Source organism: Oryzias latipes, chromosome 7 (assembly GCF_053564925.1).
Source record: "Oryzias latipes strain Hd-rR chromosome 7, Olatipes_Hd-rR_3.1".
NCBI classification, from domain to species: domain Eukaryota; kingdom Metazoa; phylum Chordata; class Actinopteri; order Beloniformes; family Adrianichthyidae; genus Oryzias; species Oryzias latipes.
This window is the reverse complement of record NC_136243.1, coordinates 23,199,191-23,223,124: the sequence shown is the minus strand read 5'-3', so window position 1 is coordinate 23,223,124 and position 23,934 is coordinate 23,199,191. Positions and strand designations below refer to the sequence as shown.

The 23,934-nt window shown below is 37.1% G+C and overlaps 1 protein-coding gene across 2 annotated transcripts in view; it reads right to left on the bottom strand.

The window, feature by feature from the left end:
* Window positions 1-23,934, bottom strand: part of LOC101154949 (chemokine-like protein TAFA-2) — a 110,106-nt gene that overhangs the window by 17,679 nt on the left and 68,493 nt on the right. For both annotated transcript variants that reach the window (XM_004070474.5, XM_011477122.4), the window contains exon 2: window positions 23,439-23,539. In XM_004070474.5, the coding sequence (XP_004070522.1) occupies window positions 23,439-23,538 (100 nt within the window). In that variant the 5' untranslated portion in view covers window position 23,539. The remainder of the gene's footprint in view (window positions 1-23,438; window positions 23,540-23,934) is intronic.

The following is a 23,934-nucleotide window of genomic DNA, read 5'->3' as shown; positions in this document are numbered from 1 at the left end:
GAAACAACTGTTTTCTATTCTCTTCCATGTCTCTGCATGAGTGCTGTGCAAGTTCAGCTCCAGTCCCCGTTTTCCTCCCATAGACTGCCACTGTGTGTCCGCGCAGCGGTCATCACAAAAAGGCCACAAGTGGTGCATAATAAGGGAAGAAGGAAAATATTTCTCTACATAATCAAATAAGAACACACAAGCTACAATACATGTGATACTTTTAGTGAACTTAGTGAGAATTATGTTTGACATGTTATTGTGGTATTTTTCTGATGATGGAGGACATGTAATAAGACAATTAAGCTCAAAATTGTATTAGTGAGTATCCTTCCAATACGCTGAGCAGGCCACACACTTTCTGCTCCGTTAAACAGAGAACTTTTAGCAACGTGAAAGGGGTTGCTCGGCACCAACGGTCCCGCCCACAACTCAAAGTTTTTTTAATTTCGACTAAAAATGGCAAAATCTGAATTAAAAGATGGGGACGCTTTTAAAATAGATCAAAAGATGATCAGAGTGAGTCTATATTCATTTACATCAGTGTAAAAATGTTTCAAGGAATTCGAGCGGGAACTGGTTTTAAAAACTAAGGAAAATAGGGAGGTAATAATCCAAATGACACAATTTTTCCTATTTTGTCCCTTCATTTTATTTAAAACTGAAATAAGCAATGACAAATATATAATCTAACCACCAACTGCATGGCCAGGAGAGAAGTGCTCCCAGAGCCACAGCTGCCCATTCTGGCCCCTGTGCCGCAGATGTATATCAAGGATTGCCAGGAAAAGTATCAATTTTAATGAAACACCTGCAACATATTAATGGCCTCACGGTATGCATGAAATACCAGGGGGATGTTTTTATACCTCATATGCAAAAGAGAGTTTCACAGTTTACTATTAAATTTAGAAAGGGACACGTGTCTTTTCCCAAGAAAGTGAAAAAGAAATTACCGAACATGCTGACAGTCATCGTACTGTGTGAGTACGCATAATGCGATCGCTTATTTTTTCCAGCCTCTGTACAGCAAAGTTCAGCAGAGCCCTTCGAAGATAACATATGTGTTGTGAAAGTATCAGGGAAGCACTCATTTAATGCTCTTATCAGAGTTTCTGTAATTTCCTGTAAAATCTATCTTGTAGAGCAAAGTTTTGCATTTACGACAATTCGTAGTTCGAAAACATGAAAGAACAAGACGAGATCTGAGGAATAAGTAATATCAAATCACTAGTCGGGCTGTAGGATATATGAAACTCATTAAACATATCTTTTTGGCTTTATAACAGGGTCTTCAAAGAAGGAGAAAAAATAGGCTTCTACAGAATATTTCTATGCTTCACAGTGTTACAGAAACCTTGTTTCCTTACAGGAGGCTCAGGCTGCATCCAATCTTAGCCTGTTTTTTTTTAAGTGTTAAGTTTTCAGGGGTATGAGTTTGCTCTCTTCAGGTACTCTGATTGTCTTTCAAAAGCCACACAATATAAAAGCAGATTGATTGGTGTGCTAACATTGACTGTTTATGGTTCCCTGTTGCTATAAAACCTTGTGATAGATTGCTTACGTGCAAAAAAGTTGGGATGGAGTCAGGCATCCTTGACCTTGAACAAAGATTTGAAGCAAAAATAAGATAAATTCCTCTTATGCACATTTTAAGACAGATCGGAATTGGAGTAGAAAATTTAAAATTAGTGCTGTTTTCCACTTGGTTAGCCGGAAGAATACATTATGGCTAATTGCATTTTCTACTTGCAAATGTTGCGATGGACTGACCATTAAGGCAAGTGAAAAGTCAATTAAAATATGTGAAAAGCCTGTCAAAATGTCTTTATCTTCTGGTCAGAAAAATAAAAACACAATTCAAGGTTTATCATTCTAAGCAATTACTAAAAAAACATAACCCGATCCTTCTTTACAAGAAAATAAGAGGACATTATAAAAAATATTTGGTTAAGAATCTGCTTTACGAAAGGCAACAGTGTTTCAACAGACCTCTATGAGAGAATCAGTGACCACAGAAGGACCAAAGCTTTTTAAAAAGTAGCTCCTTCTCTAATTGTAACTACATCTGCTTTATCCATGTTTATTTCAAGTTGCAAAAAAGTAAAATACAGAGGGCGTCCAAAACAACAACCCCTTAACCCATAATAGTCTAAATTACAGTTGGAAGTTGACATTTTTTCAGTTATTAGTGGACCCAATTTGAAATGGGTGCTATCTTCCACTTGTGTCTCTGCTTTTTTAGTAAACAAAGACAAAAATAAAACAAATAAGAAGCATATAGACAGCATCAAACTAAAAGGAACCAAACTAAACGATCCCAAGCTCAGCAAACACTCATCCCTTTCTGATTGCACTCATTCCGCCCCTCAGGTCTGTCAAGCACTGCAGCCTTTTTCACCTTTAACAAAGTGACTGCTTTTCAGTGAAGGTGTTGCATGTGAAATAGGCCTCCAGATCTCCATAGCAGTAATTCAAACCAATAGGAGAAAACAACCTGAGCCAGATTTTCACTCTTCACTGAGACCGCAAACCCCTCTTTCCCAATAACATATTTCTATGCAGCTTTAATGCAGCAAAGACAAGAAAAATATATCTCCAAGCCACTAGCACCACCAACGTCCTGCTAAATCATACACGATATTAGTTAATGCGCTGGAGCGAGCCTGGTGACACATGGCATGTCCTGACATATTAGTAACACCAAGAGCACCACTGCTGCCACCCCGCAGCACACAATTTATACTAATTTGTGCTAGAGGCAAGATATTAGGGCAGCGAATTGGATATAAATTGTTAATATGTTCAGATGAGTTAATGCAGCATTAGCACTCGACCATTAACCTGGGGCAGCACGTGTGGATGAAGCCCTGTTCTTTGGAAGCCATGTTAACTGTTCAGTGCTGAGTAGCACTGATTTTTTTGCGGGGCCTCTGCATGTCTACAGGCGGCCATGGAGCAGTGGTAGGGCGGTCGACCTCCAATCGTAAGATTGTGGGTCCGTTTCCCGCCTGGCCCGCCCATGTGCCGAAGTGTCCTTGGGCAAGACACTGAACCCCACCTTGCCTCTGGTGGCAGGTTGGCAGTGTTCGGTAGTAGAACAGCTACTGGTACACCAGCACACTGTTATTGGCCCTGCCCTGAAATACAAAGGTGGTAGTTATTGATAGCCCATGTAGGGCAGCAAACGGTGAAAATTAATATTAAACTAAAACCAGATTTATTTTTCTCATTGGTCTTCCTGATACACAAATTGGGAATGTAACTTAAAAAAATATTTAATGTCTAAACCTTTTGTGCCAGGAAAAAAACTTTCTGCTCAGCTGGAAACCCCCAACAGTACCTGGATGGTTCAAAGATGGACCATATTCTTTTAAACCACCTAACTTGTGTAGTAAACTCAACAACTGACAATTTTTCAAAAATACTGTATGGAAACATTTTTTGGATTATGTAAGTGTCAATGTGTCCGCCTTACTTTACAGAGGTTATCTATAAAAAGTTCTGCCAGTTTTGATGTAATAATGATGTATGAACTAATGGAGAAATGTTTCGTTTTTGCTTTGGTTTTTCACATTTTTTGTTTGTGTATCTGTTGTAGTTAGTTTTACTTATTGCCTTTCTTCTGTTTTGTGAATTATACTATAGTATTTTTTCCCTGTGCACTTGCCTTGTGTTGGTTATATAAAAATGAATGAATATATATATAAATAACTTAATGTAATGGACACCCCCCCCCCTCTCTCTTATTTCTTAGTATAGTCAAAAAGAAAAAGTCCAAGACAGATTTTCTATTTTTTCATTATCTTTTTTTTTTTTTTTATATCGAGCAAAGACTAATGATGCCCAGGTAAAAACATGTAATTAATTGCAAAAACTCCTGCTCATCCATTATCTGCTGCTTATCTGGGTTCTGGTCACCGGGGGAAGCAATCTAAGCAAAGAAGCCCAGACCTCAGCCTCCCTAGATACTTCTTTCAATTTGTTTAGGAGGACAGTGATGTGTTCCTCGGTCAGCTGAGAGATATAATGGATACAATCTCTCTATATGTGTAAGAAGTCATAAATCTGTCTCCCCCTCTGGTCACCTGCGGGAACCCTCTCCAGAGTTCCAAGTGCACTTCATCTCTCAGCAACCCCAGCGCACAGTTGCTGGATGCCACACACCTGACTTTTACTTGCAATCATTCATACATTCAGCCTCACTCAGTGCAAAGTATTCTTTGTGCTATTCTGCCTACATCACTGAGTTTTATATCTAGGCCTGATCTTCTGATTTCCTGACCGTGTTTTGTCTCTGACTCCTTTTGCCTGTCGCCTGCTTCAAATCTCGCATGGATCCTGACTACTCTAGTTTCCTCTCCCATGCTCATTACTGACCCCATACTGCCTTATCCTGATTTAGCTTTGTGGACTTTTAGCTGAGCTAATTAACCTGCTGCAATTGGAACCAGCTGTCTGGCTGTTCTTGTGACAATATGTGTACATTTATAAGGCTAATTTACCATAATGTTGTCCTCCAAAGGTTATGTGTTTAGCTGAAGTTACAGCCGCAATGTAATTTAGAGACAGTAAGAACAGAGCTTTTCCAACTCATTAATCTTGATTCATTCAAATGCTCTCATCCTCCTAAAAGAAATCTGATCCACAGAGAGAACCAAGCCAAAGTTCTAAAGAATCCACTTTAAATTACCCATAAACCACCAGTGTGGCTCCCACGTTCAGCCTCCAACTCATCCGTCTCACTCTGTACATCCACTCGGTTACTGGTGGATACACTGACTCAACTGAACGTCAGACACAGCACTCCAAGTGTCGTCACCGTAGACGTGTGAATCTGCATAGTGAAGTTAATGATTTTTTTTGCACTTTGGTTTTCTTTGGCTTGCACTTCCCCTCACTTGTAAGCTGCGTTTCACAGAGCTGGTACTTGAGGGAACACAGTGATCTGGAACAGTCACATCCTGCACATTAAACAAAAAAGGAAACAGTTTTTCTTTTTGCTTCCTAATCAGAACAACCCTCAAAGACACAAACAATGAAGAAGACATCCAGAGAAATGACACATTTTCATAATTGTAACATATTTAGAATATTTAAATAGAAAAAAATCATTAATATATTCATTTTTTATTGGATTGTCATATTCTAATATTATATATTCAACTGTATGCATTTTCTTCATGTCCAAAGTTAGCCACAATGTATATGAGCATATGAGACTCTTTACTTGCTACTTGAAGTTGACAAATTAGAGTATCTTTTTAATAAATGGTATATTCCTTAAAAGAGACCCCATCCAAATGAACTACAGTTCATATACCAACCTTGGACAATCGACAGTTATGGACCCTTTTTACTCTTCCCCTACAGCATTTCTTTATTATAAAATTTTTTTAAAAAATAAAATAAAAATAAAATAAAAATACAAAAAAATATTTAAAAAAAGTAAAACAAATGATTAATCACTTATTGAAAATTGTTAAATTGATTGACTTTTGATGATATTACTTCACTAGCTCCTAAAATTTATAAATTGATTCGAAAATCTTTCCTAATGTAGCATAACTTTGCACATGTTTTTAACTTTTGATACTTGATGAAATTTTGCTATGAAAATTCCTGAAACAGTGTTGTGTCTATTTTACTGATATAGTATTATGTTTTAAAGCATATGAATTACTTTTAAAAGTAACATAATTTGCATATATTTCAGATGCTGCATTTGCCATGTTGATTTCTAAAATAGTTATTTTTGACGTAGTACTTAAGTAATTCATCTTTGGCATGTGCTTTATTGATACCTTACGATTGTTAATTCTGTCTGATAAAACCTAGGAACCGGATATTGATAAATCATGTAATAAAATGGTTATAGTATAACGGGGTGGGATTATATAAGTTCGCTTCTTTCCACTCCCTTTCAAGCAATATTTATTAATTATGTCTAATTATTCTAAGTTTGATTAGTTACTGTATGAATGTATAACTGATGATTATATTGTTTTTGTGTATTATTTCTATTTGATTGCTTGAAATAAACCATTTCAAATCAAATAAAAAAAAATCAAATATACAACCTGAACCTAAAGAACAACATCTTACGTTTTCCTCATCTCAAAGGCTCTTTTATATAAAGCAGACCATATACCACTAGTTTTATAAAACATTTTTCAACACATTCTCAGTATAATGCATTTCCCCATTTGCACAAAAAGACTGATACTCATGGTATTGATTCTACGACATTATAGAAATAATTTTGGGCATGCTTCATACATTTATTTATTATTAATGTAGTAAAACACTAAAGGACATCAAACATTGACAGGAGATGACAGGCGAACGCTTTGATTGATGCACTGAGCTCATCTCCTCTTAAAGCTCCTTTTTCTGTTGTGTTGGCACTTTCTCTCCCACTGCATTCATCAGCATAGATCATTACATCCCCTCACTCTTTCTCCAGCTTGTGTCTTTCCTCTGTCTCTCATCCCATCCCTGAGTAGCAAATGAAAGGGAAACCCTGGTGTGTTTGAGGGGGGCTGGCTCGCAGCAGAGCCAGGGGTGGAAAGATGAGAAGAGCAAAAGAGGGGAGATGAAGGTGAAGAGAAAACATGAAGAGGAGGAAAAAGTGTAGCCCACTCTGACTGTAAATGCTTTGAGAGACAAGGAGGGCTTGTGTGAGAGGGATGCTTGGTCTCAATTAGGACTCTGTGGGGAGGAAATCGAGGTGGCACCAAAGTTGGGCTTTTAGCAGTATGAAATTGAAGCCAGTTTGCGGCAACCTTTTAAAAGGCTGAATTTTGTGCCGATCAAGCTACTGTCAATTGCATTTATACCATTTCCTTTCAGTTTTCTTCCTGTTTAATTTTCATCATTTTTGCTCTTATCTTTTATTTGACAACTGATTGCAGAAGTCCTAAACTCCACAAATGATTTTACTTTATACCATAATCTGTTTTGACAGAGACTTTATCAAAAGATAAATGATTCTGAAATGATGGAAAGCCTTGATAGGTTTGTTTTCATCTGAGCAAACACATCAAAGAAGAAAACTAATGTGCATTACCAGCGGAAGAAGTCTTGTTGCTCTGCATGCTGGTTCACATTTTACTGGTAAATGGGGAAATAAGCCATCATGCATTTCATCTGTGCTGTTGGTGCCTTTTTCTGTTGTGAGTGGTCACAAATGCTCACCAGTGGAGAAGGCCCAAGAGTCTGTTTGACTGACACAACCTTGAAATGGACAAACAGACTGACAGTCCCCTTGTTTTGCCTCACCTCTGTCCCTGTAAAGCTTTTGGTAAGGCGCTGCAGGACTGACAAACAATACAAAAATCCTCTTTTGATTAGTTTTCAAATGTGGACTATTTAGTGAAATATAGCCATAAAAAAGTGTATGTTTGTGTTTGTACTACACATTTTTCTTTTAAGGAAACGTTTATCCACCAAAGAACAACTCCAATATTTTTGCAAGAATAAAAGATTGAGCTGCTTCTGATGTCTTAGATTGTATAGCAGCACCAAAGAGAAGAGCACACAAGTACAATGTTTGAAATAAGTTCATACAAGTGGAACAAAAAAATATTTGTCAGTCCCTGTTTCTGCAAGTTGTCCGACCTAAAAAGATTAAACAGATATGTAATGTTCAACATGGATACACTTTAACTAAGAGAGACAAAATGTAACAAAGAGAGTTCTAATTGTGTGATTTTTAAATAATGTAATTGTATAATGATGCAGAAAATAAGAATTAAGCTCCAACAAATAAGCAAGACTGCTGTCCCTACCAGGCCTGTTACTTCTTCTTTGAGAATCTCTTCTATCCTGCACTTGTTACCTGTACAAAAAGCACCCATTTGAACTGATTATCAGTATAAAAGAGATCTGTCCAGACCTATGAACAGTCAGACTGCAACTTCTCCATCCATAAAACCAAAGAAGCTAGAAATGTTGAGTTCCAAGAACACCATAACCACTGTGAAGCATGGGGGTGGAAATATCATGCTTTGGGGTTGCTTTTCTGCAAGGGGCACAAGATGAGTGATTCCCAAATCGTGCCATATATGGCAAGATTTAGGGGAAGAAACCTCCTTCCATCAATGTGCACTGAGGATGAAACAGTGAAATATGGCTGGATCTTCGAGCATGACGATGATCCAAATCACACCACGCAGACAACAAAGCAGTGGCAACATAAAAAGCAATTAAAAGTTCAGAAGTGGCCGAGCCAGTCACTGGACCTAAATCCAATAGAGAATCTGTGGAGGAACTTGAAAGTCTGTGTTGCCCAGCAACAGCCCCAAAACATCACAGCTCTTGAGAAGATCTGCATTGAAGAGTGATCCAAAAAAGCAGCTACAGCAGGGGTGCCCATTACGCTGATAGAAGAACGTGATGGTAGATCACAAGCCATCAAAGATTAAGAAACAAAAAAATATATTTAAAAAAAAAAAATCCATCAGCGAATAATCCATTAAAGTGTAATACGTCACTTGACTGACACGCAGAATGGCCAAACCTCTGTCATCTTTTTAAATGAGACAACTTGCAGAATCTGTGACTGACCATACTTTCTGCCCAACTCTAAATTTATGTATAAACTATAAAAATCTGGCAACAAAATTTACTACGATATAACTGAATGGAAATTTTCTTGAAAATACAGAACCTTTTATTAATAAATAGATCAAATAATGTAAACTAGCAATAATAAAATAATATCAAATAAAATAATTTCAACTTTTTCATTGTTTTGAAAAAATGTAACTACAAGGAACCACAAGCATAGTAAATGCAGCATAAGAGACCAAACTCAAGATCTTCAAAGTCGTCATTATATTTAATCTTTGTTCAGGAAGGGAATCTTAGTTTCTCTCACGCATTTCCATTTTCCTCATGTCTGCCCTCACCTCCTGTACTTGCATTTTGTAGAGCAGAACAGCAGGATGTTAGCAGAGGAGTCAAGGACTGAATGTGGGAACTGACAAAATGAAACTATTTTTGTAATTTCAGCATAGCTCTGCCTGTTCTGAAGCAAATGCTCATCAGCAAAATAACTGCAAGTACTTGAGATTAATGTAGCTTTACTGTCTTTTCTTTATGTGTATCTGCCTGTGTGTATTTGTTAGACTCCCGCATTTTGGAGATATTAGCTTATCTGTCAAAGGAAATAAAAGCAGCCTCATTGCTGCGCAGCAAATGTGTTGTATTTGCTTCAGGCGGCTTCCAAATTTCACCTCAGGCACACCAGTGGAGATATTAAAGTTTTGGCTCTGCTACAAAAGAAAAAAGAATCACCAAATATGACATCCCAGTTTATTTGAGTTATGTTTAATTGATTTGGTTTCATTTTAAAAAGCCCATTAAATATTTCAAGCTTTGTAAAGGTTTAGAAATGGTTTTAGGTAAAACCCTTCTAACCAGAACTACTGGTACTTTAATGCACTTGGCCACAACTACTTTACATGTAATGATGGTAAACTGTTAGTTATCATTGCCATGTTGATTTCTAAAATTTATTTTTTACAAAATAATTTAAGTTATTCATCTTTGTCATGTGCTTTATTGATACTTCAACATTCTTAATTCTCTCTGTTAAAAGCTAGGAACCGGATATTGATAAATCATGTAATAAAATGGTTACAGTAAAAAACAGGGGTGGGATTATATAAGTTCGCTTCCTTCCACTCGCTTTCAAGCAATATTTAATTTTATGTCTAATTATTCTAAGTTTGATTAGTTATTGTATGAATGTATAACTGATGATTGTATTGTTTTTGTGTATTATTCTTATTTGATTGATTGAAATAAACCATTTCAAATCAAATCAAAAATCTTTATGACAGTCATGTTACTAAAAACACTAACAGTCATTTACATTTTTAAGGAAGCCACTTCCTAAATAAGAATATTATTTGAAAATAAGCCAATTTAGATTTCTAGATCATTTGGGTTTTTAATAACAAATTATGAGCATACTACTGAGCATAGTAGCATATCAACATATGCAGAAAAAAAAACATGTAAAAGGTTTTTTTTTTTTTATGGCACTTTGAGATACATGAAAGTCTTAAATAAAGAGTCTGATTTAGGTAAGAATCCATCCATCCATCCCTCCCTCCCTCCCACCTCTAATCCCACTCAATCCCTCTCAGTCCCTTTCGGATCCTGGGAGCCTGTCTCAGCCACTATTGGGAGCTGGGATTCAAACCAGAGCCTTTTCACTGTGAGGCAAGAAGTATATCCACTACACCACTGTAAATCTAAAACCTTAATCAGTTATTTTGATAACACTGTATAATTTCTTAAATAGTGAAGCAAACCCTCTGGGAAATGTTTTAAACATGAAAAGAATACTGTTATTTCAGCTGTGTACTAGTAAGATCCCCTAAATTTCTGGCAAAGTGCCACTCCAGTCCTCTGATGTTTGTTTTGATGGAGTTTTACTTTTTTTAAGGGCCTATAACATGCTTTTCTTATGCCTTTTAGAGTAAACTATATCCATGTATATGATAATACCTTTGGCACACAGAAAAAAAAAAAATTGTTAAAAAATGTCAGTTATTTTCACAGTTTATTTTTCTACCCAGAAGTTAGACAAATCGATCTCTGAGGCACCAGCGTTCGCTCCGTGTGGGTGCCACCCATTTCATGACAACAGCGTGTCTGCGTTTCCCCCTAAAAAACAAACAACATCCGAACTTTTGCAAAGATGGATGCCATGTCATGCAAATCTATTTTAGGTGTTTTCCTGATTATTGCCTCTGTATAAATTGCATCAGCCAATATTTCTTAACATTTGCTCAATGTAAAAGGTACAGCTTGCTCTAACAGTGATCCATTGTAAGTCTTCCATTTCCCATGAAGGATATTTATGGGCATATTTCTTTTTACTTTGATTGGTATCCTATTACCTTAAAAATAGATTTAGATTTAGCCATCTCTAAGAGTCAAAACATCCAGGAAACCAGTAAAAAAGCTTTTGCTTCTGCTCAAAAATCATGACTCAACTTCACTTATAACCCACATTTTTGCTGCTCTCTAAATGCTGCCCTATTTGATCCAGCAAATACATCCTCAGAAGAAAAAAATATCTATCTGTAAAGCCCCTTTCTGGAAGTCCAAGTCAAGATGGAAGTCTTAAAACTTGAGTAAAATGAAATCTTTATAGTCACTTATAGTCAGAAACTTTGTAAAGAGAGCTTTTATATTTAAATCTGCAGCGATGACCTGGAGCTAAAAAATGGAAACAAACAAATGTTTTTCGCAAGTCCCGAACCTCAATTCCCAAGTCCAGTCTAAAGTCTTCGAGGTCAAATCATGTCAGTTGAGATTTAGGTTCAACTCAAGTCCGAGTCTTAAGTCAGATTCCTATTTTCTCCATTAAGTGTTCATGCTACTTGTTAGAACTTGTAAAAATCTAAAGATTTAAGTTATTCAGATGCACACATAACCTTCAAGCTCCTTTGCAGTGCCGTTTAAAGCAGCCCACACAGGCTTGAAACAGCTGCTATTAACAGTAGCCTGACCTCTGTGTAATGGGCGTTAAATATACATGGGTCATCTCACTTTCATTTTATGAGTGCTGTTTATTCCAGCACTGTATTGACTGATCATCAGAATGTGTAGAAGTACAGTGTGTTCTTCACTACACACATTTACATAAACACAAAAGCAACAAAGGTTTAAAGGAAACCCAGATATTTTCTTAATATTTTTCACAAATTAAAAAATACAACAAAAAGATTTGATGAATCTGCACCAAAATAAGCATAAAACACCCAAAGAGGGATTGAGTGATTGGTGCTTTAATTCAGCCCACAGAGTATTTACAGTGGTGTTTTGCTGGGATTAGTTGCATGAGAGGATTAGAGAAGCTGTATTACTGCTGCTTTATTTAACGCACAACAGCAAAAGACTAAAAATAAAAGCCTCTTAAACACATTTAGGCTACATGAGAGGCTTGTCCAACAGCTAGATAAACATGGTACTTCTGTGCTCTTTTAAAGACCAGCTCTGAAAATAAATGTTAAAAAACTAATTCGCACATCCTCAGTGTCCCATGTTTTATCTCTAATCTGGTAATCTTTTAAAAGTTGTCCTGTGAACCAGTGGCTTTGCACAAAATAGTGCCCACTTAATTCCGGCAATGATGCTGGTGAAAGTGCAACATATGCAGATATTGACAGGATCAAATAAGTGGGAAACTTAGTGAGAGGGGGATGGATTATTGCAGGATGGCTGGAGAGGAGGTAGAGGGATAGCAAAAGAGACAGAACAGGAGAGATCTGCAGAGGCAGCACTTTGACGTTCGCCCCCAGTTTCTCTTTGTCTTTTTATCATGCTCTCTTTCCATGCATCAGAATTGATCACAGCACATCAGTAAAGTAAAGAGCAACCCATCCATCTGTGAGTGGCTCTGGCGCTCCTGGTAAGAATACTGAAACGGCTCTTCACATTCACCACAGATTTCCACAAAAATAGTTATGGTGCATAACCTCCGCAGCAGTGAACTGGACTTTTTCTTGTCAATTAATGTAATCCCACTATTGACTGCACATAGACATGGATAGCCTTTTGTTTTGTTTTTTCATTTGTATTAGATTATTGTAAATAGTTCATCACCATCTGGGGTGAATATGAATGCATGTATGAAGTATTCTGGAGTTCAGGACTTCACAAAACTGTCCACCAGTTACCCACCCCCTAATTGTGCACAATGTTAGGTTCAAATCAAAAACAAAAGGGCACGTACAAAACAAATCCCCCCAGTAGAGTTATCATGAAAACTAAAGATGCTGCTAAATTGGCCCTTAAGGTCTTTACTGCAACTTCATCTGGTCTCTCTGGGCTTTAAAACAGAGGCTGCTCTATAGTCAGTGATAGATACTGTAAACTAAGTCAGCTTTATTTCAGATATTGATTGTTCAATTGTCATAACAAGTAAAATATGACAAATTAAGATTTTTCATCTAAATGGTGATGGGATTCCATCCCAATCACCAACATAGGATATTAGCAATAATCATATCAAAAGACAACAGATTTGTGTGGTTCCAATGCTTTTGAGTGAAATAAATTCAAGTCAACATGCATATAATGATCTTCACAAACTGATTTGACACCATTTATCTGAGTTACAACCCAAAACCAAAGTAAATGTTTTCCATGATCCACTTTCACTTGAATTTTCCTAATACAGACTTGTTAGTTTGTAATTAAGTCACACGGCTAGTTGAACTACTTTGCAAACTCCAGGTTTCGCCCACATCTAATTAAAATCCTGTTGCTTCTGTAACAGACAGGTTTGGGAGGTGAACTCGTGAACTTGCATTTCAACGGCTTCGTGCCAGCATATGAAAAGTTCTAATCTAGGCTAACTACATTACATTCATTATTCACATAGCTTCTAGCAAGCCTGCACTTTTGGGAAACTCTGAGAGGGGCAACTTAGAAGCAAGACAGTGAGAGAAAGGCATCAGGGATCTGCACCATAAAACAAGTTTGTTGATTTCTGCACAACATTAAACACAAACTCATCAATCCAAGTGTGTAGGATGGAAAAACAGAAAGTGATATATGCAACTATTGTCAATATTATTATTTCCTTTTTGGGACATGTAAGAATTAGCGTAGCTTTCTGAGGGAGCCATTTTTCCTTAAAAGAAGAATGATGTTGGATACACTGACTAAGTGGACCACATAACACATTTCTGATATCTTTTGTTCAAGTGATGTCATCATGGGTTATTTTGGGTTAAAATAGCTTAAACGATGATTGGAGTGGGTCTTAAATTCTAGGTTGAAGCTCTTTAAATAATAAAAGTAACTTCAAATGAATGCAGTTCTCTTAGAAACCACCAGGAGCTTGTTACAAAGGCCAGTTAATAACTGTTTATTCCAGTGCAATAGAGACCAAGAATAGCAGCAAAACAATATGGAGTGGGATCTTTTAGTAGTCCTGACTGTCAAATCCTCAACTCTGAACTATGTTTCAGCAACTACCAACCGTTTTCCTTTAAATGTGTTGCCCCCATAGCATCACACCATCACAGTGGCATATACTGGACAGATATGTATGCCACCAACTACAGGAGGGATGTACAGAAGGAATGTCGAGGTGCTTTCTCATTTTTTCCCTCTCCCACTACCATGTTCAATGTCCCGACAGGCTCCTTTTCTGATTGAGTCCACCTTTTTGCTATTCAGTCATCACTCACTAAACCTAAAAGCCATGAAGAGCCACTTCACTGCTGCCAAACTGTCTGCCCAGCTTGGTATCAATCAAACAGCCAAATCGGTGTTTACTTGTTTTCCTATCAGTCCACTAATGCTTCTTTTCCCCTTTGCTCTTAGGAAACCATTTTATTAAATCAAACTGTTAGAGCCTGGAGTTCTCTTCATATTTGACTCTGTGGGCTGTCATTTATTTATTTTATAGTTGCGAGAACAAACCAGTGAACTAATCAGATTCATCTCTAGAGTCTGTTTTTTGAGTAGCCTTAGAGAAAAGCTCAGGAGCAGATGCCCTGAAAACTGCATTACCACTTCTACTGGGTCACTCAAATACAGTTATTTAATGATTTTCATCTTAAAGAAATGTCTTTAATAGATGATCACACTAGTATTTTTATTTTCCCTTCTTGGAGATAAAAGAAAATTGAAATTGCACTGACATTTAAATGAGTACAAACCAAACCTATTGTAGCTTTCTATTTTTGAAAGGTAATGAGCAACACACCGTGATATGAGTAAATTTCTCTGATCCCTTCTCCACCTGAATAACGCTACATAACATGCATTGATTTTAGTAAGATGCGGAGTAATTTGAGGAAAAAGAAGTTTCAAGTCTCTTCTGAGGACAAAAGAGCTGCAGACAGCATTGTGAATCCAATGCAACCATCTGTAAGCCTGTGTTCCACTAAACACCAAAGGCTAGTATTGTGCAAACATGTAAGAACAAAAGCACTGTGCCACCCACTAGGCAAATACCTCTAGAGGACAAATTGGAAATTGAATCATAAACTATAAAGAGCCAAGGTTGAGTTCAGCGGCGGAAGAAAAGAGAGATGAGATGGAGGTGGAGAGGAGAAAAGAACAGCTGCATTAAATAAAAGTTCAGTCTTTCTCTCCTGCCCCTGCAGAAATTCACGCTGTGCTACCTGATTGAAATTTCCTGGTTTAATAGCTGTGAAATAAAGTATAAGCTGGGAAAACGAGGAAGGAGAGAATATGACACAGAAGGAAAACGGCGAGAAAGGAGTGGCAGTGGAGCAAGGCGAAAGAACCTGACAGACTGACAAAGTAAATAACACTGAAAACCCATTATCACCAGTCATTATTAAAATGTGGTCAGTGTTTTAAAAGTCTGCACAGAGAAGTTTTTTATATAAGGTTTTTTTTTTATTCTTATTTTTGAAATTTCTTTTGGTCCATTTTAATGTTTAGAGCAATATATGTCATCCTCATGAAGTTTTCTTTGTAAAAGGAGATTGATTTGTGTTTTATTTTCATTCAGTGATTTAACCAAAGTTACATGGTCCATGGAGGATGGGCTTTGACTTCAAACATGATAGGGATGCACCAATCTGGTTCTACGCCGCATTGGCTGAGGAGCCAACAGGTAATGATTTGTGCTAATGAATGCAATGAGAGGGTCCCAGTGTGGTAATCTTGCTGTGCAGTCACAGGAAACTCTCAATTTACACCAGCTGACAATTAGTTGCTGATCTGAGCTCTTAGGCGCACTGTCAATGTAACCAGCAAAGGCCTTTTGTTAAACCTTTTAGCCCCATCTGTTTGCACAAGAGAAATGCAAGAATTAAAGCATGTTCACTATTCAAAGAAATATCAGAAGCATTTTTACCTATATCATGCCACAAAAGATGCATACTGTCCTGTATTATGCTTACATCTTACTGTAGGTATGTTTCATTTTAAATGGTGTAACTCCAGTGGGTTGGAAGCAGCAAAAGGCTTATCTTTTAATTGCACATTATACCAGAGAAAGAGTGGTCATTGTTTGAAAAACAACTGTGACGTTCATGCTTTTGTGGTGCGCTGAACGGGTTATCCATAAAGATAATGGAAATGTAATCAGGTGTTTGAAGCAAGAAGAAAAAAAAACAAAGAAGAAGGTAAAGAAATGAAAAAAAAAAAACTTTTTAAGGGACAAAAACACTACTTTGGGTTGAAAAAATTCAGAAATTGTCAGACATTGAATAGCAACGATACACTGACAATAAGAAATGTCAGTCTCCGTTTGAATGGACAGACAAGAACGAATCCTTACATAGAACCACATGGGGAGTACAACTACCTCCCTCAACAATGTTTAATCATTTGCACTTCATTGAAAACTGTCTTTGATTGGGAAAGCAATCCCACAGTTTAGATATTTGCTTATCTAAACAATAAAATTGTTTATTTTTATTTACAAAATAAAAAAAAGAAAATAGAGAGACAAAATAATAAGTTGACTTTGTATGAGTTGATGAACCTGACTGACCAATGGCAGAAAAAGTGACTGCAAAGAAAACAGTAGCGACGGTAAAAATAAGCAGCATCCTAAGTGAAGGGGGGCGGGTGTTTACCTAACCTTAAACCCAGGTGTCGCTAGTTCTCAAATTAAGGGGAAATATGCAAAACTACAAAGAAAACCAGGAAATGTGCAAAGAAACCACATTTTGCCTCCTACATATAGAGTTAAATGGCGAGGTAGTGGTTAGTACCATTACATCGTAGCAAGGTGCTGATTTATATTTCAGTTGCTGACTTTCTATATGGAGTTTGTTGACCCCAAATTAAAAAGGCAACTATGCTAAGCACTATCAGCAGTGTTGCTTAACACAACTCTGCTTCAATTTAGTTTAAGAATATCTACTCGGATTCGATTAACAGATTTCTTAATAAAATGAATTACTTGCACTCTAGGTTGGCAGTAGGCTATCAATATTAGTATCTCATATTGTTTTTATTTAGTGTTGACCTTTGACAGATATGCTGACATCTGATGCCAATTAGTTAGTTAGTGGGTTAAGAGAAAAGTGTTTCATCTTTCCGTCTTTACTTGTACGGATTAAGATAAAATACACAGGAGTTTGAATTTAGCTGTAATTATTCTGACTTGGAGCAAAAGGCACCAGCTATCAAACATCTCTGCATGTGCAAAAACCTACATACACTAATAAAAGAATAACATTTATAAACTCAGCGGACGTTAACTTTAAATCTATGAGATGAAAATGAAAAAGAACATGACTTTGAGAAGAAGAGGGTCTTCCATGTTAGTTTTGACTAAAGAAATCATCAATAAGTAACAGAACAGCCATGAAAAACTACAAAATATTCTATTTGGTCATGAAGCTACCCTAATCAACATAAATTACCTGCGTTTGGAAAATACACATTCTATTCTAATTGCAAAGAAATGTTCAAAGAAATGCACAAAAAAGGTAAAACAATTAACTATTAAGGGTCTTTTGATGTCATGTATCTTGACTTTGTTTGATTTTGAAGGTATCCATCAGTTTATCTGTACGCAGCTGCTGACACAGAACACACACCTGAAAAGAAGGATGCATTTTGGTGTTTTAGCAGAACAGTGTAATGGTGGCTATCAGTCTGAGTTCAGGCATTCTACAAAAATGCCTAAACAAAATCCAAATCCCTCTCAAATGCAACCCACACAAATATGTCAATTCAATCAGAAATGTTGTCACATTCATAATTTTCTGCAAAAAAAGTTATTGGAAACTTTGGCTCTGTGTTTCATAGTGTACTTTTTTTTATATGATAGGCTTAGGTATAAAATATTGGTTAATTCTACATTTTAATAAAGCTCCTACTAACTTCAAGATTGTAGTCATCAATTGCACAAAATAGCAAGAGTAAGTGGCATTTTGTACAAATTCACTGTCAAAGAAAGACTTCAGAGTGGGAAGAGTTTCCCTTTAGGAGGAAAAATGCAGAACTAAGATATATAGCTGGTGCTGTTTTACAAACATACGTCCACACATACATCAGAAAATGTACTTGTTTTGTTAAAAATGGCATGAAAAGCTGAAGTGCCAGAGCACATTTCTGCAATAAAAGAGCTCTTTCTGGTTGACAGATGAAAAAAAATATTTATATATATATTGACCTGATGTTATCATGGGTTTTTATGATGTTTATGCATACTGTATGTGTAACTCTGAGAGTGTGTTGGACACCCTGACCAGTGAATTACATTTTTAAAGACAGTACAGATGTGGGTTAGTAAAGGAAAGAAAAAAAACAAACTATTTGGTGGTTTTCAACTTAAATTTTTCACAAGTCAGAAACGATACAAAACAATGCTGCAACCAGGCATGGAGTGTAGCTTTACTGCAGCGTGCTACTAAGGAAGCCAGACAACCCGTCTGCACTCATCATTTTAAAAAACATTTGCATGCAGATGTGTGTGTGTGTGTGTGTGTGTGTGTGTGTGTGTGTGTGTGTGAGTTTGCGTATGTATTTGTTTAATGGCTGCATGTGCATGGCTTGTCTGCATTCAAGACTCGAATTAAATGTCTCTCATTGAGCGCGTGCTGGACTGGCATGCTTAACAAAGGCTTATATTTCTCTGCCCTTATAGCGGTTTTTCCACTCTTGGCTATTACAACACCTCTCAGAGCAAATTAAGATATCTTTGGCCTCTAATCAGATACAATGTATGGCGTACACAGCCAGTAGGCTGAGGATCAATGAATTGACAGGGTGTGGCAAAGCGATCAGAGTAATCGCTATAAAGTCCAGGCCAAGCACTTTCTTTAAGACTACTGGTAAAGCCACTGAGACATTTAACAAGAGCTGAACATTGTCTAAAATGTAGATATTATTTGTAACAACTTTAAGGTCCAGGCATAAATCCTTTAAAAAAAATCATGTTTTGTACACTGTGATTTGTACGAGAAAGGTTAATGTTTATAAAACACTAACACTCTTTAACCTACTGTACCTTCTTGACTGTTCATGCGATCAACCTGAATCAGCTGATTCTGATGCGAAAAAAAAGCGGCTTTATATATCGGCTTTGCACCAATGTGAAACACATTACTAATGTAAAGTGTTGCATAACAGTCGTCATAGTCGAAAGAATGTAAACACTAGAGAAAATGCTCTTTGTAACAGGGTTAAAAGTAAGGTGAAAAATGAAAGCGGTGAAAGTTTTATGGTAGATTTTAAGAAACAAGAATCTGCAAATATACTTTAGCTTTCAGCTCCTAAAAGCTTTTTCCGTTTACAGCTTTTATGTAGAGTACTTCTTTTCTTTCTTGAAGCATGACACAAAACAAGTTTCACCCGTACAGAAGGATTCTATAGTATTTAACGATTCCCTCATATTTTTCACCTGGTGTGAGCAGTAGAGGGCAGATGGTCCCTCAAGATTCCCCTTGTTTCTTTTAGAATAGAAATCATGAGCTGATGATCTCTGTTGGAAACTATGTTTTGCAGGGAATCCCCAAGCTACCCACCCTGAAAAATAGGCTCAACCTCTCTCCGGGCACCAATCTCTTCTAAATGCTACATTACAGGTCAGAATTGTTTTTAACCTTTTTGGTTTACAGGAAGCAGAAACAAGGCCAGACTTTATGGTTCTGATCCTCCACTTTACAACCGCTTCATCAATAGATATAGAACCATGACAAAATGTCAAATTTAACCCTTTACTTTTCCAAGGTCTGCATTCCTGATATTCTGTGTTTCTCAACAACAATTGATCACAATGAGTAGACTGACCTGCCAAAAGCACCAGCTGCCAACAGGTAAAATAGACTTGTGTTCCTGACAATTAGGGTAGCCTCAATGGCTAATTGGTAACTGCAGTAACAATGCTGAGTTTGCAACTACAGCTGAAGATTGACATTTCTCAGAAAAGTACAATTTTTACTGGTTTTATAAAGAACTTTCTGTATTGCCCTGTACTGAACTGAATCAAATTCTTTAAAATTGCCAACAGCAAGATAAAACAGTAACACTGTCAGGGTCATTGTGGCCTCTAGCTTAGAAACATTTGTGAACACCAACCTAAGACAGTGACTGTTTTGAACATTCCATTCCTTTAAAAGTTTTTGCAACCTCAGAAGCTGGATTTCCCATCAGTTTCAAAGGATATGGAAGTATGCTCTTATGTAACAAACAAGTTGGAGCAGTCAAGATAAAGTAAAGTTGCTGGTCTGGCAGTGATAAAAGAAATAACTACAAAGAGAAAGAGGGGAAAAGATAACAGGACAGCATTTAGTAGTGCAGATCCAGTAGTTAATTTAACTCAGATCAGTGTGTCAGTTCTTGCTTCCCTGCTGATGCTGCTGTCCCCAAGCTGAGTGTGTGTTTTGCTGTGTGCAGGTGCATCTTTACTGTCACTGTAACCCTAAAGATTCATTAATAGTCTGTACCTCTGCATTGTAACTATGTTTAGCTTAGAAATAAGTCTGTTTTTGTTGGACTGCTGTAATTTATTACACTGGAGGTGACAGCTGTTTGAAGAAGCTCATGGGAATTCTTATCTCATGCCCCAAGTCCAGTCACTCATCCAGGTCTTCCATAAGCTTGTCAGATTCAGCACATCTGATTGAACAGCGACAGAAGGTAAGTGTTTGGCTGCTCTATCAGTTCACATGATGACTGTGTGAGGAGAGCAGAGAGGAGAGAAAAAGTGAAGAGACAGCAGCTTTGATGAGTCCTTAAATCATTATTACACAGTAGCAAACGCCGCTTTCACTTTTTAGCCTGTAAAACCCATTTTATGGCAATTTGACAATTCTGCAGGTATCATACACACTAAGACAATTTCAAACAAAAATCTTTAGATGTATTTTATCTTTGATAATGACTGAGTAAAAGCTGCTTATTTTTCATTAGAAGTCATTAGAAATGGGATTTCAGATTTGTGGGACCAGCGGGTACTTCCTACTTGGAATGTGTGTGTGTGTGTGTGGGGGGGGTCGGGGGGGGGGGGGGGGGGGTTGATAAGTCCAGTTCTCATAAAACGTCAATGGTTTAAATACATTTCAAGTCCACACAGGTAGAATATTAAGGTGTTATAAGTTATTCTTAAATTTTAGATAATGTCTCCTTCAATGAATTCTCTCTCCACAGCCACAGAGCTGCTAGCTGCCTGTATAAAGGGGCGGTGGTAAAGTACTGAGAAGCATTTCTTGCTCAGAAAGGGGAATTGTTCACTGAGAGCTCTGTGCAGACAGTCTGGATGAAAGATGAAATTATTTTCTAACAGCTGTGGCCTCTTTCTTCTCACCTTTTCATACAATGTTTGCAAAACCTCTCTAAGGTACAATTACAACAGAATTTTGTTATTTTTATTTACATTTTTCCATTTAATTTGGATTGTACCAATAATATAGATATTTATCAGACACAAAAATTATTTGTTGAATTAGTTATATTAAGCAATCAGGAACTCCTAGTATAAATTTCCATGTACAACACAGAAAACAAGGAAACCCTGACAGATATATCTACAAACTATTTGCTAAAATAAACACAACCAGTTATGAACTGATTATAAACATGACCATGTCCATATGAAATAATACTTTCTACAATATCACAGTGTCATAATTGTCTCATTATATGGCATTAAACAGTAGAGAAACAACACATAAGAACAAAGAAATTAATTTAAAGGTTACCAACAAACAGTTCTCACCAAACCCCCACATATATATTTTAATTAGCCATTTAAATTTTTATTGAGTTCAAACAAGTGCTATATTAGGAGAGTGTTTCTTTTTTTAGACGGCAGGTCAGTGGACCCGTAGGTGGACTCAACAGCAAAGACTCTGCAAAGTGCAGTAATAAAGCCCTGGTATGTACTGTTTATTTTCAGTTATTCCTATAGTCCTACATTTTACACTGAAAGAGCTTTAAATGCTTGCAACTTATTGACCCTTTAAAGAAAAAAAAAAAATTACATTGGACACATTTAAGTGTCAGATGAAACACTTTGCAATCATGTCTATAAGATGCCTGCAACTGTGCTGCTATTTCTTTAGGAACAGTTAAAATTGAAAAAGAAAACTGGTTTTCACCAAATAAGTTAAAACTAGAAATGCTTTTTCATTTTGAATGAGCATCTTGGATGTAAATATGTGGGAATTCAATCAGCCTTTATTTTGTCTGGACACCACTGGAAACACATATTCTTGTGATGATTTCGAGTTTCTCAGATCTGCGTGGCAGGACTTCCGCCTTCGGTGATCTGGAGCTTCGGATCGCGGGGCTTCGCGCTCCGCTATGCGAAGGTGGCTGCCGGTCCGAAGACAAAGCTAGTCCTGGGGAAAATTTTAAGGAACCGCGATGCGTCCAAAGGAGGACCGCGGAAATGCTGCTACGTAGTCCTGAGAAGCTGTGTACAATCATCAGGTGTGCACAACAGTCACAAAGCCCTCTCCTTTGCCGCTATCACGAAGCTACAAGCTTGGCTGCACTGCTCCTAGTGTCTGTTTCTTTTAGCAGCAGGAAACACGGAGATAGCACTGACTTCATCGCCCCCGCCATCCCTCTGGAAATGCTAAATCGAATTGAATTATGCGACACTATTCGCAGGGTGGATGTTAAAATGAAAATGCAATCCCTCTCTGTGCATTTTCGTTTTAATTATGACACAGAATAAGTGGTTTTTAAGTAGAAAATTAAAAAAAACATTTCTGTTAATCCATTTAAGATGTCAAATTAGACATTTCTAAATGAATTTTGCTACACATTTACCAGATAACTTTTTGAAAATGAAATTTCAAATAACCTTTTTCTATATCATTTTGTTGTTGAAGAAGAAAATAAAAAAGCATTTTGGCGGATTGCTTTTTCATTTGAATTTTGAGTCAAAAAATGCAGCTTCATTTTGAAAATGAAAAAGCATTTCTGATTTTGACTTTTATTTTTAATTATGCTACAGAATTGCTTCGATATCACTTGGGAATTTAACTAAGAAGTATAAAAACTGTTTGCACTCAGCCATGCAGTAGTATCACCACTCAGCCCAAGAAGCACAGATTTCCCGCATTTGGGAATTACTAATCCATAGAGCTTGTTGCTCTCTGACTCGGTTGTAACCCTCGAGCAAACAAACAAACCCCAGTCACCTTACAACGATGGCGCTGCAAGGATGTCAAGCATCTTTGAGTAAAGTTTTTTTAGCTGAACTAGTTGTGTTTCTTTTTGCTTTCATTACAGAAGGTTGTTGTGTGCGTCCTCGTACACCTGTGTTTCATTGTAGATCTGGGTTCGGCATTCCCCTTGGTGGGAAACGGCCTATTCACTTCAACTGAACAACACGTGAAAAGAAATTGTCTACAGAGAATCCCTCCTGTTGTAATCTTTGATAGTGCTGCTGTTCTGTACACTTTCTCTCCCGTTTGTCTTCCAATTCATTGTAGAGACAGACATGTGGTTGTGTGTGCACGTACCTGTGTGACTCCGGTGTGCATGGGTGAGGGAAGCCAAACAAAGGGATAGCAGTAGACTCCACACACCGACTCCACAAATGCAAGGACCCTTTTCCCGCATTCTGGAAGATAAAAAATAAAGTCCTAATTAGAAGAAGAATGCAACAGAAATAACCTCCATATTTATAGTTTTTCCTATGAGAAAAAATAATAATAATAACACAATATGTGCCCAACACGATTTATTCTATAATGATCATCTAGCTGGAATAGTTCTCTTGCAAACACATCCAGCATAAAAGATTCTCCACAGTCCCTGATATTTTTTTCCTGACATTTCAACGTTTTAAAATTTTAAACTTTGACAGGTGAATAACAGTTTTATTTCATAGAGGCTTTTCCCAAAGCAACTTACAAGTTTCTTACAGCTGACAGCAATCTCAGCATGGGTCTTAGCAAAGATCTATGCTTGACAGTCATGCATGAGATTGAACCTGCCGACCAATCGATTGGAATA